Below are 18781 nucleotides of genomic sequence, written 5' to 3'. Positions count from 1 at the left end.
GATAGAGGTTCTCTTTCCTTCTTTTGGCTATAGATACCCAATTCTTTCAGTACCATTTTGCTGAATGGACTGTTCTGCCGAGCTGTGTGCATTTGACAGACTAGTCAAAAGTCATTTGATCATACAGTGAGGGTCTGTTTCTGAGCCATCAATTTGGTTCCATTGGTCTTTTTGCCAGTATCATGCTGTTTTTACCACTGTAGCTTGGTGGTATGATTTAAATCTGGAGATGAGGGTTTGCTTTTACTTTTATGATGTTCCTGGCTATTCAGGACCCTTTACCCTTCCAAATAAATTTGCTAGTGGTGTTTTCAATTTTTTTTTTAATGCTTGTGGAATTTTAATCAGGGTTGCATTCAATCTGTATATCAATTTGAGTAGAATTGACATCTTAATGATATTTAGTCTTCCAATCCATGAGTATGGAATGTTCTTCCAGTTATTTAGGACTTTTTAAATTTCTTTTAACATTGGGTTGCAGTTTTCTGAATACAAGTCTTTACATTGTTGGTTAAGTTTATTCCTGACTACTTGAGTTAAATCTGTCATATTTTATTTTCACCACTCTTTTGACCCTTTTAGTTACTTTTATTGATATAATCTTCATTTCTAGACTCACTTCCAGGCCTCTCTCTCCTGTCTTTTCTTTTCAGGCTCTAGCATACCCTTTAGTATTTCCTGAAAATATGGTCTCTTGCTTAGAAATTCTCTCAGTTTCTGTTTATCTGTGAATATTCTAACCTTGCCCTCACTTTTGAAAGACAGTCTTGCTGGATATAAAATTCTTGGCTGGAAAATGTTCTCTCATAGTATCTTAAATATATCTGACCACTGTCTTCTTGCCTCCATGGTTTCTGGTGAGAAATCAGCACTTAATCTTATTGGGTATCCCTTATATGTTATACATTGCTTTTCTCTTGCTGTTCTCAGAATTCTCTCTTGGTCTTTGACATTTGACATTCTGAATAGTATATGTCTTGAAGTTGGTCTATTCAGATTTTTTCAGATAAGAGTATGTTGTGCTTTTTGGACATGGATGTCTATGTCCTTCAATAGGGTTGGGAAATTTTCTACCATTATTTCTTCAAATATTCCTTCTACCCCTTTTCCCTTCTCTTCTCCTTCTGAGACAACCATGACATGTATGTTTGCATGCCTTTTGCTGTTGTTTAGTTCCCTGAAATCTTTTTCAATTTTTTCCATTCTTTTCTTCATCTGTTCTTTTGTATGTTCACTTTCAGAGGCCATTTTTTCACGCTCACTAATCCTTTCTTCTGCCTCCTCAAATCTGCTATTATATGATCCCAATGTTTTTTAAATTTCATTTATTGCACCTTTCATTCCCACAAGATCTGCTATTTTTCTATGCATGCTTTCAAATTCTTCTTTGTGCTTATCCACTGTCTTCTTAATATCCTTAATCTCTTTAGCCATCCCATTGAATTTACTGAGGAGATTTATTTGAACATTTTTGATTAGTTGTCTCAACTCCTTTATGTCATCTGGAGGCTTATCTTGTTCCTTGAACTGGGCCATAGCTTCCTGTTTCTTGGTGTGGATTGTAATTTTTTGGTTGGTGTCTTGGCATCTGAATTACTAGAGTATTTTTTTCTGGGTGTAGTTTTTCTTTTTAGTTTAGGGCTTCCTGCCCTTTCTCCATTGCTGGTTGTACAGTAGGAGCCAAGGATGTAACTGCTGCTATAAACTGTGGAGGCTCAAGCTGCCCTCATTGCCCCAGGGACAGATGAGGCTTCTCCCAACTTTCTCCTTTCCCAGAGGTAGGAGAGAGTCACAGTTGCGTGGAATATGCCAAGTCATGCAGGTCTAGACTGTAGTTGCCCAGAGAGACTGATGAAGCTTCACGCCCCTTTCTCTCCTGCCTGGGGCATGGATGGAGCTGCAGGTGTGGGCAACAATCTATGCAGTGCAGGTCCAAGATGACCACAGTTGCCCCAGTAGACTTTTAATTATTCAGCTTGTGCCAGCCAAAGGTACCCTCAGTTACCTGGATAGACTGGTGCTGAGCTAGCCAGCCTGCTCCCTGCCAGAGGTGGGACTAAAGCCTAGGCTAGGGCTGCGGGCTGATCTGGGTGAAAGAAACCAGTTCCTACCGTCACTGTGATATTTGGTCAGGCCGGCTTCCCCTCAGGCTGGGGGTGGAGTCAAAATGGTGGCCACTGGCCTTTTTCTGACCTGACAAACTCACACCCCAGCTGTTCCTAGGGTTATTCCTTAGCCATCCAAATCTACCAATCAGTAGCTGAAATCGGCAGCCAACCATCTCCTCCTCCCCTGTTTTGGGGAAATGGAGCTTTCAATTCCGGTCACAGAACAGCTCCTGGGGTGGCTTGCACCACCAGAGTAGAACAATCACCGGCATCCATGACTTGGCTGGCAGTTTCCTGGAGAGGCTGGCACAGGTCCCTGCAGCTTCCTCCCTGCTGGAGGTAGCACTGGGGCCTAGGCTAGACCTGCAATCTGACCTGGATGGAAAGAAGCTGGCCCCCACCAGCACTGGGATTTTTAGTCCACCCCGCTTCCCCTTGTGCCAGGTGTGGAGTTGAGATGGCAGCTCCTGACCTCTTTTTGACTCAGACAGGCTCAAACTTCAGCTGTTCTCAGGATTATACTTTAGCTTGCTGAATTTTACTCATCAGCAACTGATTTTGATGCCCAACTGTCTCTTCCTCCCCTGTTTTTGGGAAGTGGAGCTTTCAATTCCAGCTGCAGAACATCTCCTGAAGCAGCTATGCCTCCGGTGAAGAATGGGCACCGGCCTCAGGGCATGGAGCGCTCTACTTACAAGTCTTCTCAGCAGATGGGCAGCCTCCTCCTTCCACTTGCCAAGAATGTTGCAGGACGCTCTCCTGGCCTCCTGAAGGCCCCAAACAGGTGCTTCAGCTAGCTCCTGAGAGCCCTGGGTGTTTGCTAAAGGCCCTGTAGCAGCAGCTGACTCTAGGAGCTCCTTACTCCACTGCCATCTTGCTGTCCTCCCCTCTAATGTATTTTTAATTTCATCCATTGGGTCTTTCATTCCATAAGCTCTGTTACTTTTCTTTGTAGGCTTTCAAATTGTTCTTTATGCTCTTCCAGTGTCTTCTTAATATTCTTTATTTCTTTAATCATGTTTTCCATAAATTCTTTGAAGTGATTTAGGAGAGCTGTGTGATTACCATCGATTAATTGCCTTAAGTCCTGTATCTCTTCAGTATATTTGGTTTTTTCTTTTGGCTGGATGATCTCTTCCTGTTTCCTACTATGGCTTGTAATTTTTTGCTGATGTCTAGGCATCTAAATATGTTGATAATTTACTCTGATGGCTAATTTCTCTTGCCTATTTTTTTTCACAGCTCTTCTTTGATATTTCATTCAACTTATTCTCAGTCTTTAAAATTTCCCAGCTTAAGCTTTCAAAATTGGACCAGTGCTCACTAGTGGGCACAGATTTTCTACCGGGGGTTGAATACAGAGCATGAACAGTTTTTTCCATGCAATTTCCAGAGTGGCCAGCAGATGGCGTAGCTCAACCCACCATTCCTCAGAGGTGTTTGTTCAGGCTTTCCTGTGTTCCTGTGTTGAATCTCCAGATTGGAGATTCAAAATGGGTTCTGCAGGCTGAATTCACTGAAAAAAAACACCTGGACCTTGCCCCCTTTTCCCTTGAAATAGCTGACAGGGAGAAAGATATCTGCTTCCCTCTCAGTCAGCTGCAATGAACCAGGTGTTTTACCCCAACTTAATATCTTGGGGGTGGGAGAGGGGAGCCCTGCACGGTCACCACAGGGGCTTGGTAACTCACACTTGTCATTTTGGCTTTTTTGTCTCTCTGTTCCTCATCCCCCTGGGAGTTGTGTAGCACTGTCCTAGTATGCTGACGCCCAAAGCAGGTCCCTCAGACAGTTTTTGGCTCTTTATCCATTGTTTTTGTGATAGCATTCAGTTCTGCCTGTTAATCTGTCACCATCTTCCCACAATCCTCTGATTCAATACTTTTTACTGCAAAGAATAAAATAAAGGAAGAAGCATGTGAATAAAGCTCCACCAAGCGAGCTCAAGTAGAAAGGTTTCCACCAAACTTGAGTTTTCTTTAAAGGGAAAAAAGCTGACTGTTAGGAGCAGTGGGTAAAGTTAATGTCATCCTTTGTTGCAGAATTGAAAAGACTCCACAGTAAATGTCCATTATGTTTTACAATGGTTGGGGAATGCTTATTCCACAGTGGCTTTTCAGAGAATAAAAAAAATTTTTTAAGGATTTATTTTTTTATTTATTTCTCTCCCCTTCCCACCCCCACCCCCCCAGTTGTCTGTTCTGTGTCCATTTGCTGCGTGTTCTTCTTTGTCTGCTTTTGTTGTTGTCAGCAGCACGGGAATCTGTGTCTCTTTTTGTTGCGTCATCTTGGGGCGTCAGTTCTCCACGTGTGCGGCACCATTCTTGGGCAGGCTGAACTTTCTTTTGCACTGGGTAGCTCTCCTTACGGGGCGCACTCCCTGCGCGTGGGGCTCCCCTACGCAGGGGACACCCCTGCGTGGCAGGGCATCCTTGCATGCATCAGCACTGTGCATGGGCCAGCTCCACACAGGTCAAGGAGGCCCAGAGTTTGAACTGCGGCCCTCCCATGTGGCAGGAGGATGCCCTATCCATTGGGCCAAGTCCACTTCCCCAGAGAATAAAATTAAAATCAATGCAATATTGATTTGTCTTTGTGAAATATATCACCAAATATTTGTATATGATTTTTAAATGCCAGAGGCATTAAAACAATGATCCACAGCCTCCTTCCTTAGTGAGATGAGGGTAACTGAAAGTTGCAAGTGATCCTTCTTCTGATGTTTTTTTTTTTCTGCATTGTTTCAGAAAGTGCTTTCTAAAGTTCAGCTCTGATCCAGTCACTCCTCTGCTTCACATCCTTGATTGGTTTTCTGTTACCTCCTTACAGTGTCATCATGTCCCCTTCTCAGCCTTCCCTCTCTCCACAGACCTCCTACTACCCTGTGTTCCAGGCACATACTGCTCCCCAAAAAGCCCTGCAGGATCACCTCTCAATCTTTGACTGCCCTGACCCTCTACTGAATCTGTCAGGTACCCTGATCTTCCCAGGTCTTGAAAAACTTGCCACATCTTTCAAAACTCAGTTCAAAAGTAATTTCATCCACAAGGCTTTTTCTGATCTGTTCCTTCAGAACTGACCACTCCATCCTTTTCTCACCCATCCCCACTAACACAGCATCTTACACTGATCATGTTTAGATGTTTACCCATCTAACTTTTCCACCTAGATTCTGAGCCTTTTGATGGTAGAAACTATGTTATACCTTTTTTTAAAAAAAAGATTTATTTGTTTTTCTCCTTGCCTTCCTTCTCTCCCTTCTCCCACCCTGCTATTTTTGCTGTCTGTGTCCATTTGCTGTGTGATCTTCTGTATCTTTTTCTTTTTGTCTTCTCTTTTCACCTTTTCTCCTCTAGGATTCACTGGGATTCGATCCTGGGGACCTCTGATGTGGAGAGAGGCACTTGATTCACCACATGGGCACTGGCTCACCACGCAGGCATGCTTTCTGTTCTTCTTTTTCACCAGGAGGCCCCAGGGATTGAACCCAGGTCCTCCCATATGGTAGGTGGAAATCCTATCACTTGAGCCACATCCACTTCCCTGTACTTATTTATATACTCAGCATTTATAAGAGTGATTGGTATAAAGTAAGTTTAATGAATTTGTTTTATGGGTTGAAAGAATTCATTTAATTTTCCATAAATTAACCTCTGTCTTGCTCCCTGTCCTCTCTCCAGGCTCTCCCCACGTATACATACCAGGCAGGAAGAAAGGAAAGGCTAAGTGGCCTGAGTGGAATACCTCTTGTGGTGACAGTTCCATGATCAGTAAGGCTATCTGTTTTTACTTACCATTGATGTTCTGTGACCAGAGGTGAGAGGTTGTTTTCCTGGTGTGGAAAGTCCAAGCAGGAGCTATTACAAGAACTGAAGCTTCCTGAGTCACTTTTCAAACAAAAATCTGGACAAAAACCTGGCCTTGAACTGCCCTTATGAGAACTGTTTGTCCAGACTCCACTCTCTCTCATGCTGCCATCATGCCCCTGTAGTGACTGTACATGTCTATGAGAGGCTTGCCTGGAGGCTTGAGGCTCTGGGGCTCCAGGTTCCTATTACGTAGGATGGGCAATGCTAGGGGCTGTCATGCTACCGAGGCAGGATCAGATGATGGTATTCTGTAAGGCCAAGCAGGAAGGCTGGTCTGGGTGCTGTCCAGGGTTCTGAATCCTGGCTTTTCCTCCCTGGGACAATGGTGGTGGGTGTGGAGCTGTCCGTTGTGCTGATCTTTCTGAGCCTTGTTTTGCTTTGTTTTTGCAACAGCAAAGGTCCACCTGAACTTGTCTGGCCTGTGAGATACACCAGATGGTTTTAGATTTTGGCACATTAACTTGGATTACATGCTGTTTGTTGTTGACTTGAGGTAGCGAGGTTCAATCAGGCAAGGAAGAGCAAACGAAATACTCCTGGGCTACTGAATATTTCTTCAAAAGGAATGAAGGGCCCCTTTCACCCTCAATGTATTCACTGCTGTATTTCTCGTAAAGTGCCCTCATAAGTTCCCTGATACCCAGATGAAATATTTCCAGTACACTGAGGAAAAGTAGATGGCTGGAATGCTGTGTATGAAAAGCATGAAAATGGCCCTCCCTGTGGGCCTGGACACAAAGCAATCCACTGCATTGGGGGAAGGAAGTTGGGTGCCTTTGGAAAGGGGGTGAATTTGAAACCCATAGAGAATATATTGGCCTATCATGAACCCTACTTCAAGCACAGACCTGGTCAAGATGTGTAAGAAAAAAGGACACGGCAGGCATCCTTTCAGGGGGACTTTATGGACCCTCTTCAGCTTCTCTAACCTCCTCAATTCCCTAATTATCCTTTGTTGTTCATCTAAGTCAAGCCTTGGACTCTCATCTGGGCTGTAAGGTGTACCTTTTCTCTCTCCTTCTCAAAGGCCCTGAACCTATAAAATGCATGCCCCCATATGGGTCCAGACCTCACCCTCCAAGAACATTGGGGTGATGGGCACACTGTCCCCAATCTCTAAGGACAATCTTAATGCCCTTAGTACAATGAGGTGGCAGCAACATTCCTCCTAATCTCTAGCACACAGGCCTAACCTTCTCAGAACAGTCTGGTGGTGACCTCGCCTTCCCTGATCTATGAGGAACAGACTCCCTCACAGAAATGGGGTGGCAACCTAACACTCCCCAACCACCAGAAAATGTGCTCCACCTTCTCTGTAGCCTGAAATGGCCAAACTCTCCCTAAACACTAGGCTAGAACATCCATCCTCTTCAAATGCTGGGACAAACTTACCCTCTTCGTACACATGAGTGGGGACCCTCTCTTGGCCCAAACAGATTCTTAATTAAAGACCTCAGTTTCCATGGTTTTCTTCTTAAAGCCATTTTCCCTTCCATCTCTCCCCTCCCTGTCTCTTTTAGTCCAAGCTGACAGGTGGTTTTGTTCATACAGATCTCACAAAAAAGATTGTTGGTTTAGCATGCAGGAAGCAGGGGTCCAAGCCATTAGACAGTAAGACATTCCACAAGTACTTCCTGGATAACAGCATCTTTAGTTCTGACTTAGGGAAGTGGATATGGCTTAACTGATAGAGTGTCCACCTACCATATGGAGGGTTCAGGGTTCTATTCCCAGGGCCCCCTGACCCCTGTGGTGACCTGGCCCACACACAGTGCTGCCACACACAAGGAATCCCATGCCATGCAGGGTTGTCCCCTGCATAGAGAAGCCCCATGTGCAAGGAGTACTGTGCCATGTAGGGGTGTCCCCTGTGCAGGGTAGCCCCACATGCAAGGAGTGCACCCCATAAGGAGAGCCGCCCCACATGAAAAAAGCACAGCCTATCCAGGAGTGGTGCTGCACACACGGAGAGCTGATGCGGCAAGATGATGCAACAAAAAGAGATGCAGTTTCCCAGTGCTGCCTGATAATACAAGCGGACGCAGAACACACAGCGAATGGACACAGAGAGCAGACAAGAGGGGTGGGTGGGAAGGGGAGAGAAATAAAAAAAATAAATCTTTAAAAAAAAGAATACAATCTTATTTTTTTTTTAATTCTGACTTAAAAGTTGCAAGTGTAATTAATTCCTCAAATGGGGCACTATCATCTGCAGACTTGAATTCCAGAGGTATGGAATTTCCCGAAATCAGTTTCTGGTTTCTTTATGCCCAAGAATTCAGTTCTTAGCTTATCTCTTTCCTCTTACATTTTGCTATAAGCTGCAAAGGGAAGCCAGGCTGCGTTTTCCACATTTAATTTGGAAATCTCCTTGGCTAAATGTCCAAGATCAATTCTGCCTTCCATATAACATCAGGTGTCAATCTTACTATGTTCTCTATAGCTTTAAAACATGGATTGCCTTTCCTCCAATTTCATAATTTCCTTCTAAGACCTTCTCAGAAATAACTTAAGGCTCCATATTCTTACCAAAAGTCTCCTCAAAGTAATCTAGGCCTTTTCCATCAAGCATCTCACATTTCCTCTAAAAAACACCTCTTACCCATTTATAAAACTGTTTCAGCATTTTTGATGATTGCATCAGACCATACCCGACTCTTGTTACCAAATTCTGTATTAGTCAGTCAAAGGGGTGCTGATGCAAAGTACCAGAAATCTGTTGGCTTTTATAAAGGGTATTTATTTGGGGTAAATGCTTACAGTTACAAGGCTGTAAAGAGTCCAGCTCAAGGTTGCTTTCTCAGTAAACTCACTTGCCACATGTTGAAGCAAGATGGTCACTGATCTCTGCCTGGTCCTTCCTCTTCCTTTCCTGGGCTTCCTCTTCCTCTTAAGTCTCTGTGTAGTTTGGCATAGGGCTTGTTTCTTAGGGCTTCCTTGGCTATTTGAGCCTTCTCCTTTCAGTTACATGACAAAATTCTCTCTGGCATATGTGGAGCTCTCTTCCTGGTGTCTTCCTGAGTGAATATTTGTTTATAAAGGCCCACAAAGGGGGTGGGGACTCAACCTGAGTCATGTCTTACTGATGTGGTTGAATTAAAGCCCTAGTCTTAACAGATAATTTAATCAAGGGCCACTCAACTGAATTCAATATAATAAAAGGGTATCACACCCTGAATAGATTACTTTACAAACATAATCTTTCTCTTGGGGGATTCATAATCTCAGACTGCTACATGCCCCTCCTGGAAAGGCACAAAAACACCTTATAGGTAGAGACTCTTTCTATAGCATTTTTGTCTTTGCACACAGAAACCATCAACAAATAATAGTGGACTGAAATGCCTTTTCATTTGAAACATTGTTCTTTGAAACTCTCACTGAAATAATCATCCACAGGAAAAACAAAGTAGATCCTCGTTATATATTATCCATGGCTCCACTGTAAGCCTAAAACCACAAATAAAGAAAACAGAAATATGTCAAACAAACCCTTAGGAACTGGCTCAGATCTTGGTAGTAGTAAAGATTAGGCAACAGCAGAAACAATGTGTATAATTATATTCACAAAGCCATATCAGGAACAGTGTTTTCATGGAAGTTTTGCTCACTTAGGAGAAAAGTGAGCATTCACTGCTTCTTTAAAAAGCTTGAGATCTGGGAAAGAATTAAGGCACAAATGAAATGAATAGTTACTTAGTTTTCCATGAAAAGGAGTCTCAATCTTATGGTGAAGACAGACATCTAAAAGGTATTGTTGGGAGCAGATGTAGCTCAAGTGGTTGAGTGTCTGCTTCCCATGTACAAGGTCCCAGGTTTGACACCGGGTACCAAACAAATGAAAAAAAAAACAACTCTCATTGGGGAGTAGATGTAACTCAGTGGTTGAGCACCTGCTTCCCATGTACAAGGTTCAATCACTGGTACCTCCTTAAATAAAGTCACAAAAGGCTATAATAAAGTTAGGGACAGGTACTGTTAAAGAGCAAGAAGCCATGAACTTATCTAGAAGACAGAAGTACAAGTTTCTGGAGAAGGTCATATGTGAAACCAGGCTCAAAGACTGATACAATGGACTATATTGAAGGTTTAGAGAAATTTCAAAAGAATTATACACTAGATTGATTACTTCTGTGTTTAAGGCAAGAAGAAAAACATGCTAAATCCTTCCTGGGGGGGAGGGGAGTGTCTCTTTATGGCCAGACCCCTGCTACTAACCTAGCTTCCCAGTCCATACTCTTTGCCCCTCCTCTGAGAGAGGTTCTTCCATCAAGCAAATCTCTTATCTCCTTTAGGAAAAATCCGTTCATTTCCCACAGGAATTGCCCCTGCCTATGATTTGTTCTCTTTCCAAAATATCCGGATATTTACAAGATATACTAATGGCAGTGCTTCTCCCAAAGTCTAACTTTAGTCAGTATCCTCTCTTACCATTAAGTATATCTGATCTTGAACTTCATATAAGTGGAACCGTACAGTAGGTATTATTTTGTGTCTAGCTTTCTATTGTCCAACATAATGACTGTGAGATTCATCCATGTTGTTTCCTATGGATAGATTTGTTCTTTTTTATTGTGTGTGAATAATGTTAATAACACATTGTATGACTATGCCACAATTTATTATCCTTTCTCTTACTGATGGATTCTTGGATTGTTGCCATTTGGGGGCTGCTATGATAAAGCTTTTATGAATATTTTTGTATATGCCTCTTGATGTACAAAAGCACACATTGCTCTTGGGTATAAAATCAAGAGTGGAGCTGCTGAGTCATGGATTAGGCATATGTTTACTTGTACATAATGCCAAATGGTTTTCCAAATTGGTTTACCAATTTACACTACCACCAGTAAAGTATTACAGTTCCAGTTGTTCCTTATCTTTGTTAACTCAGTATTGTCAGATTTTTAATTTTAGCAGTCTGGTGGGAATATGGAGGTACTTCATTGTGGTTTAAATTAGCATTTTTCAGATGAGTAAGGAGATTAGCATGTTTTCATATGCTTATTAGCTATATGGATATCCTCTTTTATGAAGTTTTTTGCCCATTTAAAAAAATTGGGTTGTCTCTGTTACTGTTTGTAGGTATGAGTGTGCTTTTTTTAAAATTCAAGATACAAGCCTTTTGTCAGATACATGTACTACAAATATCTCTTCTGATTGGTGGTTTGCCTTTTCACTCTTTTAGTGGTATCTTTTGGTGAAACAATGTTGCTAATTTTCAATACAATCCAATTCTTTAATGTTTTCCTTTATCGTAGTGATTTTTGCATCCCATTTTAAAAACCTGTAGCTACCCCAAGTCATTAAGGTGTAATTCTTCTATTTTTGCCTTTTAGTCTATAATCTATATTGTATTAATTTTGGGGCATAATGTGAAGTACAATTTTTTCCTTGCAGATATCCAATCACTCTGCACTATTTATTGAAAGGACCATCTTTTTCCACTGACTTGCTGTAGCACCTTTGACATATATTAAATCACACTACATATGTGGTTCTGTTCCTACACTCTCCATTCTGTTTCTTTGGTCTATTTGTCTATCCTTGTACCAACTGTCTTACTTACTGTAACTTTATAGTAAGCCTTGGAATCTGGTAGTGGAAGTCCTCTAACTTTGTTCTTCTTTAAGATCATCTTAGTCCTAGGTTAACAGGTAGTCTTTATACATTATTGTACAGAGCAGTTTCAATTCCCTTTTCTCAATCTCCAGTTGCTAGGTAAAGCTCCACAGTTCTCTTCAAATAAAACAGCCATTTGAAAGTCTCTCTTAGATTTATAAAGAAACCAAAGACGCTTTCAAATTATTCCTTTTCTTTAATTTGGGTAGGATGAAATTCCTCTGCCTAGAGCCATCTTTTGTCTACCAGATTAGGCCAAACAATTGATTCCTCCTCAGCATATGGCAAGCTCCTGCTGGGGTGGGGGTATTTTGCTTCTGTATAAATTTCTAAAACACGACTCTGGTCCTTTGCCTTCTCTGTTTAAAAACTCTTCACTGGCACCCTTTGATTTTCAGGACAGATCCAAGTTCCTGATCTGTGGCTTCCGTAAGCTGCTGCTTCTTCTAGAGTGGGGGTTGACAAACTTTATCAATAAAGTCTCAGTAAATGTTTTAGGCTCTGTGCACTACATGGTCTTTGTTGCAACTACTCAAAGCTGTGGTTGTAGTGTAAAATCATCTACTACAAAAAGAAATGAGCATGTCTGTGTTCCAAAAAAGCCTTATGGATAGATGCCAAAATTTGAATTTCATGTGATTTTCATTTGTCACAAAATCTTATTCTTCTTCTGATTTTTTTCCCAATCACTAAAAATGTAAAAGCCATTCTTAGTTCATGGGCTAGACTGTACAAAAACAGGCAGCAAGTGGGATTTGGTCTCCGGGCTATAGTTTACTGATCCCTCTTCAAGAAACTTGTCTCTAGATATTCCCTCACATGTACTCTCTTCATGCCAGGCTTTACTGAACCACTTTCATTAGCTCTGTCTTGCCTCAAAGCCTCTGATAATGCTATGCTCTTTCTTGTATGGAATGTACTTCCCACTCATCTCTTCCTTAGCTAACTCCTCCATCTACAGGTCTTGGATTAACTAAGAAGTCTTCCCTGATTCCTGGGTTTAGTGTTCCTCATAGCACTTAAGAAATTTCTTCTTTGTTTGTCTTTCTCATCCACTAGAGCTAAAGTTCCTCGGGGTCAGAGATCTTTTCCACATTCTCAGTACCTTGCAGAGTGACTGACAGATAATAATAGCCAACATTTACACAGTACTGACTCATGCCAAACTCACATTCTAAGTGATCTACATGGTATTACCCCACTTAATCCTCACAATCACCCTATGAAGTAAGAACTATTACTGTGTAATCCCCACAAGGAAACTGGTTCACACTGTAGACTTAATAAATATTTCTGAATGAATGAATCTCATTATGCCCCCTATTTCTCCTAACAAACCAGGCTGTTTCCTTATATTTGTTCATTTCTTTGACCTTTGGCTTGGAATAGAAGCTACCCTTTCTATTTCCACTCCAATCAACCTGGTGCACTTTTTAAGATACTGCTTCAAAATTCTCTCGTCCACCCTGCTTTAGTTTCCTAGGCTGCTCCAAGCAAATACCATGAAATGGTTCAGCTTAAACAATGAGAACTTATTTGTTTATGGTTTGAGTCCAGGACAATGTCCAAATCATGGCATTATAAAAGAGATACTTTTCTTCCCGAAGACAGGGTGTCAGCAACCCTTGGCTCCTCTGCCACATGACAAGGCACATGGCAGTGTCTCCTTGTCTCTCTCTTCTCATCCGGGTTTTGCTGATCTTAGGTTCCTGCTTCCGTTACTTCCTCTCTCTTTGTGTAGTCATTCTGTTTATAAAGGACTCCAGAATAGGAATAAGACCCACTTGAATGAGGTGGACAACACCTTAACTGAAGTAACCTTATCAGAAAGTCCTACTTACCATGGGTTCACACTCACAGCAATGTATTAGATTTAAGCTTCAAACCACCACACACCCCATCTCCTCTGGTGTAGTTTGACTCCTTTCTCCCTCAGCTACCCAGTGTTCCCATTTAGAACTGGCCATCATCCTCCACGGTTGGGTGTAGGATCTTCTTCTTTGTATGCTTAGCACACTGAAGGTTCTCAATAAATGTTTTCTGAATTAATAAGAGCCACTCTCCAAAAATAGTGGCTCCCTTCCAAGGTACATATTTTTCAAAATCTGTGCACACTCTTTCTTCTAAACACTTCACAGAACGGTGACCATCCCAGAGCCATAGAGGCCAACTATTGTCGCCAGGCCAGGATCTTATAGCAAAAAAAAAAAAAAAAAAGTGAGTCTTTATGTGTGGCAGCTCTTCCACTCACACTTATCTTCCCTGGTGAAACAGTGAACCTGTGGAAGTCAGGAATCAAACTGTACTCTTTTATTCCTTTTCTTTAAAAAAGAAAAAAAAAAAAAAAAAAAGCAACCACAGCACCTGGCACACTGCCTAGCTTATAGTGTCTTCAAGTATTTGTTAAAGTGACAAATGATATTGAGCAAAGGAGACAGTGAAGAAAATAAGATAATAAGCATTTGACCATGCCAAACCCTAAGATCCAAAAGTTAGGTTGCAAGGAACAGAGCCGTGCTGAAAGGAAGGAGAGGAGCTCAGAAAACTCTGGCAGTGGGGCTTGGAGGCAGCGGGGCTTGGAGGCAGCAAGAGGAGTGGCTCCCTGTTACTCAAGCCTCCGCAAAAAATGCTAATACGATTGTACGGTGTGTGAATAAAACTGCTTTAAAAATGCTAATAACTGAACAGCAGTCTTGGCATCAGCTTAAAGCAACTGAGTCTATTGCTCACTATTTTAGTGACTGTCAAATTTGTGACTTAGTTTCTCTCTATTGCTGTTTCATTCTATCTGTTCCTCCTTTAAGTGTCAACTGTTTCTATTAGTGTTTTTTTTTTTTTTTAATTTCACATTTAAAATTTCTTAAAGAGGATCTGATGGGGTCAGTTGGTCACCATTCAAAAAAGAATACTTTTGGGGAGTGGAAATGGCTCAAGCAGTTGAGGGCCTGCTTACCACATGGGAGGTCCCTAGTTTGGTTCCCGATTCCTCCTAGAAGAAATAAAAAGAAACAACAAGCAAAAACAAATGAAAAATAAAACAACAATTCAGGGGAACTGATTTGGCTCACTGGTTGAGCACCAGCTTCCCACATACAAGGTTCCAGGTTCAATCCCCAGCACTCAGTACCTCAAAAAAAAAAACAACTATCTTTCCTGGGCAGTTATTAGGACATCCTCTATGTCAAGTACCAGTATAGCACAAGGGACTGTAGTGACACATCATCTTATAATAATCCTAATAATATAGGGTTTTCCCTGTAACTTTTTTTGGTTTTATGTTTGGATTTCTTTTCTCTTTCACTAAAAATCTTGGAACTAGAAATATTAACATATATTTTCTTACTTACAATATACTGAAAATATTTTTTCTAAATAACATTATAAATGCTGACAATAAAACTACTGAATAAAGTACAAGATTTCTTTGTAGTTCTTTTTGTCCTTACACTATCTCCATTAATCAAGTACAGTCACAATACTGTATTCATATGTTACATGAAATAATTATTCTCTCTGCATGGTTATATTTCTGCTTCATTGTGTGTGTGTGTGTGTGTGTTTAACACGGTTGGGTTCATTTATTTCAGTTTATTTTCCATTTAGTATTTTTTTTTTCTTTCTGACAATTCATTTTTTAAAATGTGAATTTACATGGTTCAAAAATAAAAGATTAGGGAAGCAGACTTGGCTCAATGGATAAAGCGTCCGCCTACCACATGGGAGGTCCATGGTTCAAACCCAGGACCTCCTTGACCCGTGTGGAGCTGGCCCATGCACAGTGCTGATGCCCACAAGAAGTGCTGTGCCACACTGGGGTGTCCCCCGTGTAGGGGAGCCCCATGTGCAAGGAGTGCACCCCATAAGGAGAGATGCCCAGTGTGAAAGAAAGTGCAGCCTGCCCAGGAGTGGTGCTGCACACACGGAGAGCTGACGCAGCAAGATGATGCAACAAAAGGAGACACAGATTCCCATGCCACTGACAAGCATAGAAGTGGACATAGGAGAACATGCAGCGAATGGACACAGAGAGCAGACAATTGGGGGTCGGGGAGGGAAGGGAGAGAAATAAATACAAAATAAATAAATCTTTCAAAAAATAAAAGATTATAAAAAGGCATATTTAATACTTTAAAATAGGTGAGTTATGGGGAGTGGATGTAGCTCAAGTAGTTGAGTGCCTGCTTCCTATGTATAAGGTCCCAGGTTTGATCCCCAGTACCTCCTAAAAACAAACAAACAAAAAAACCAACTCTCATTGGGGAGTGGATATAGCTCAGTGGTTGAGTGCCTGCTTCCCATGTACAAGGTCCTGGGTTCAATCCCTCATACCTCCTAAATAAAATAAGATAAAATGGGTGAGCTATATGGTGTGTGGCTTATATCTCAGTAAAACTGTTTTTTAAAAAAAAGAAAAACCTTGTGTATATTTGCATATAAAATTACATGAACAGAAGTTAAAAAAAAAGGCATACTCAAAGAATTCTTCCTTTCAACTCTATCCCCTCCACTCAGTCTACTTCCCTCATAGGTACCCTTTTATTAGGTTCTAATATATTCTTCTCATGTTCCTTATGCCAAAACAAAAAAATACATGTATATATGATTCCCATTCTTTCTTAACACAAAAACTGGCATGCCGTGTACACTGCACCATGCTTTTTCCCCCCTTAATGCTATAACTTGGAGATCACCTCACATCAGTACTTCTTTTTCCGGAATAGCTGCCTCCCTTTGGTTTTAACCAAGATTTGCAATTGTCAGACCACACAAAAGCAACTACTATGTTTGCCTTTTTAAAAAAATATATTGGGATCGGATATGGCTCAAGAAATTGAATGCCTACCTCCTACATGGGAGGTCCCAGGTTCAGTTCCCCAAGCCTCCTAAAGAAAAAACAGACAATGTGCAAAAACCGCAAGAAGACAAGCGTAAACAATGAGCAAAAACAGCCAGCAAACAGACGAGGTAGCCATCTTGGGGGTGGGGGGAAGGGATTAAAAGATAGATAGATAGATAGATAGATAGATAGATAGATAGATAGATAGATAGATAGATAGAGATTTCTTCAGTTGACCTCTATTAGTATCCCAAATTGGCATTGATTGAGGTCATTCTAAGCTAATTGTTTTTAAGCAATTCCCATTTCTGTAAATTATGTAAGAGAGTACCAGTGAAATGAGAGATTTTGTAAGGTCTTCAATATAAGGTCACTCTTCTGGGAGAAAACTTGGGAAGAAACCCTTAGTTATTTGGGGGCATATGTTATGTTCTCAAATATTTTTGATGTTTGCTGTCATCATTCAACTGTGCTGCAAACCAACATTCAATTAATTGCTAAATTTGTTTGACTTTATCTCCTAAATATTCTAAAATCTATCTTTTCCTATCCACATATATTATTTCCTCCAGATCCTCATCATCTCTAGCCTGCATAACTGCAAATGTATCTCAAAATCCTTTCTCGAAGCAAAAAAAACCTTACAAATGCAAATCATATTATGATCACCCAAAACTTAAAACCCTTCGGTTCCCCCCATACTACTTAAAGGTAAATTCCAAGCGCTTTGATAAATACTTGACGATACCTAGTATATTATATACCCTGACACCTGTCTTGCTCTCCAACCTCATCTCATTACATCTCACTTTACGATCCACAATACAAGCCTCATGATTGCCCTGCACACCTTCTATTCTTTCCCAGTCCCCTCTACCTGGAATGCCTGTCAGTCTGACTAAATTCTCCTCAGAAGGGAAGCTGAGGGGTGGGGGGAGAATCTAGGAAGCCAGCACTCCCCAGAATATAATCTCCAAAATGGGACCTTTTCAAAAAATCAAAATGTATTTAGAAAGTTGATATGACAGTTGTAAAGACTATGATGTACACACAGGAGGAAGCAACTAGAGATCAGAATCATGAGACTGGGAAGCAGGTGCGGCTCAGTGGTTGAGCACCTGCTTCCCATGTATGAGGCCCAGGGTTCAAACCCCAGTACCTCCTAAAAAATAATCGAGACTCTAATAAAGAAAGTTAAATGCAATAGATGGTCCTAGAATGGATCTGTTAATGGAGGAGGAAATACCCAGAAGGACATTATTGGGACAGTTTAAAAATTTGGAGTTTCTATAGAATGTATGCTTTAACTCAATGTTACATTTCTTGAACATGATAATTGTACTTAATGTGGTCACATAAGAATATCCTTATTCCGAGGAAATGTTAATGGAAGTAGTAAATGTTAATGGAACCTCTTCTCTAACGTTTAGAAACCAGACGGATAGAATGATGTAATAACCAATGTGGCAAAATGTTAAAGGTTGGTAAATCTGGGTATTTGGGTGGGGGCTATTATTTTTGTATTATGCTTTCAACTTTCCTGTAAATTTGAAATTACTGCAAAATAAAAAGGAAAGACAGCAACAAAACTCTAGATTACGTAGCCAAGGAGGGTGCCTTTGTTTTACTTCCCTACCAACCGAAGGCACAGGCCCCTCCTCCTGAGGCTAGATCCAACAGGTACCTCTGGTTCCTGCAGGTTCTATAAAACGAATTCGGTTTTTCTACCCTCCAAAAGGCTTTACTCTCCCTCGCATCCCACAGGACTGGTGACCCCTCCACCAAGCTCTCAATACTCTGTGCTGTTGTCTGCCTCCCATCTAGGAAACCGTCTGAGGGCAGGAAACAATGCTTATTCATCGTTACCGATCCAGCGCCTAGTATCATGTCTAGCCCGCAGTTGATACTCCAAAGAATTTTTAGAATAACGGACTAAATAAATGACTGGGACCTCTCAGTGTTTACTTTCCCTTTCACTAAAGAGCTTCTCCTAGACTCCGCCCCTATCCCCATTCGGGTTCCGTCCCTTCCTCAGTGAAGTCGCGCCCCATTCACTGTCTCCGCCTTCTTAGGCCCCGCCCCTTCCCCTTAAGACCCGCAGAAGTCTACGTGAGTTTGGCGCCAACCGTGTTTTTTTTTTTTACCTCGCAAAGGCGGGAACTAGTTATGTGCGCCGGGACGTGCCTTGCGTCTTATCTGATTGGCCATGAGCGCTCAGTCCCGCCTCCGCGTCCTGATTGAGCTCTGGCATTGGTGGAGATGCCTGGGAGCCTTCGATATCCAGAAAGGAGCACGGGCTATTCAGGGCCCAGCCGGGCGGGTAAGTTGTTGTTGGGGGTCGGGTC

At 41.6% G+C, this 18781-nt stretch overlaps 2 protein-coding genes across 3 annotated transcripts in view; one reads left to right on the top strand and one right to left on the bottom strand.

Annotated features, from left to right (window-relative positions):
* Positions 1 to 3949: 3949 nt before the first annotated feature.
* The window catches only part of GJA10 (gap junction protein alpha 10), a 36085-nt gene continuing 21253 nt past the window's right edge, over positions 3950 to 18781 (bottom strand). The window contains 11 exon segments of the mRNA XM_071218381.1: positions 3950 to 3996; positions 5810 to 5897; positions 5900 to 5922; positions 5925 to 6092; positions 6095 to 6148; positions 6151 to 6183; positions 6186 to 6275; positions 6278 to 6374; positions 6376 to 6653; positions 6656 to 6964; positions 6967 to 7052. Coding sequence (XP_071074482.1) covers positions 3950 to 3996; positions 5810 to 5897; positions 5900 to 5922; positions 5925 to 6092; positions 6095 to 6148; positions 6151 to 6183; positions 6186 to 6275; positions 6278 to 6374; positions 6376 to 6653; positions 6656 to 6964; positions 6967 to 7052 — 1273 coding nt within the window.
* Positions 18653 to 18781, top strand: part of CASP8AP2 (caspase 8 associated protein 2) — a 68792-nt gene continuing 68663 nt past the window's right edge. For both annotated transcript variants that reach the window (XM_058307148.2, XM_058307149.2), the window contains exon 1: positions 18653 to 18756. The gene's annotated coding sequence lies outside the window, so the exon portion shown is untranslated. The remainder of the gene's footprint in view (positions 18757 to 18781) is intronic.

The sequence above is a fragment of the Dasypus novemcinctus genome, chromosome 11 (assembly GCF_030445035.2).
Source record: "Dasypus novemcinctus isolate mDasNov1 chromosome 11, mDasNov1.1.hap2, whole genome shotgun sequence".
In the NCBI taxonomy this organism is placed as follows: Eukaryota; Metazoa; Chordata; class Mammalia; order Cingulata; family Dasypodidae; genus Dasypus; species Dasypus novemcinctus.
Note: the sequence above shows the minus strand (reverse complement) of the source record. Positions and strands in the feature narration are given on the sequence as shown.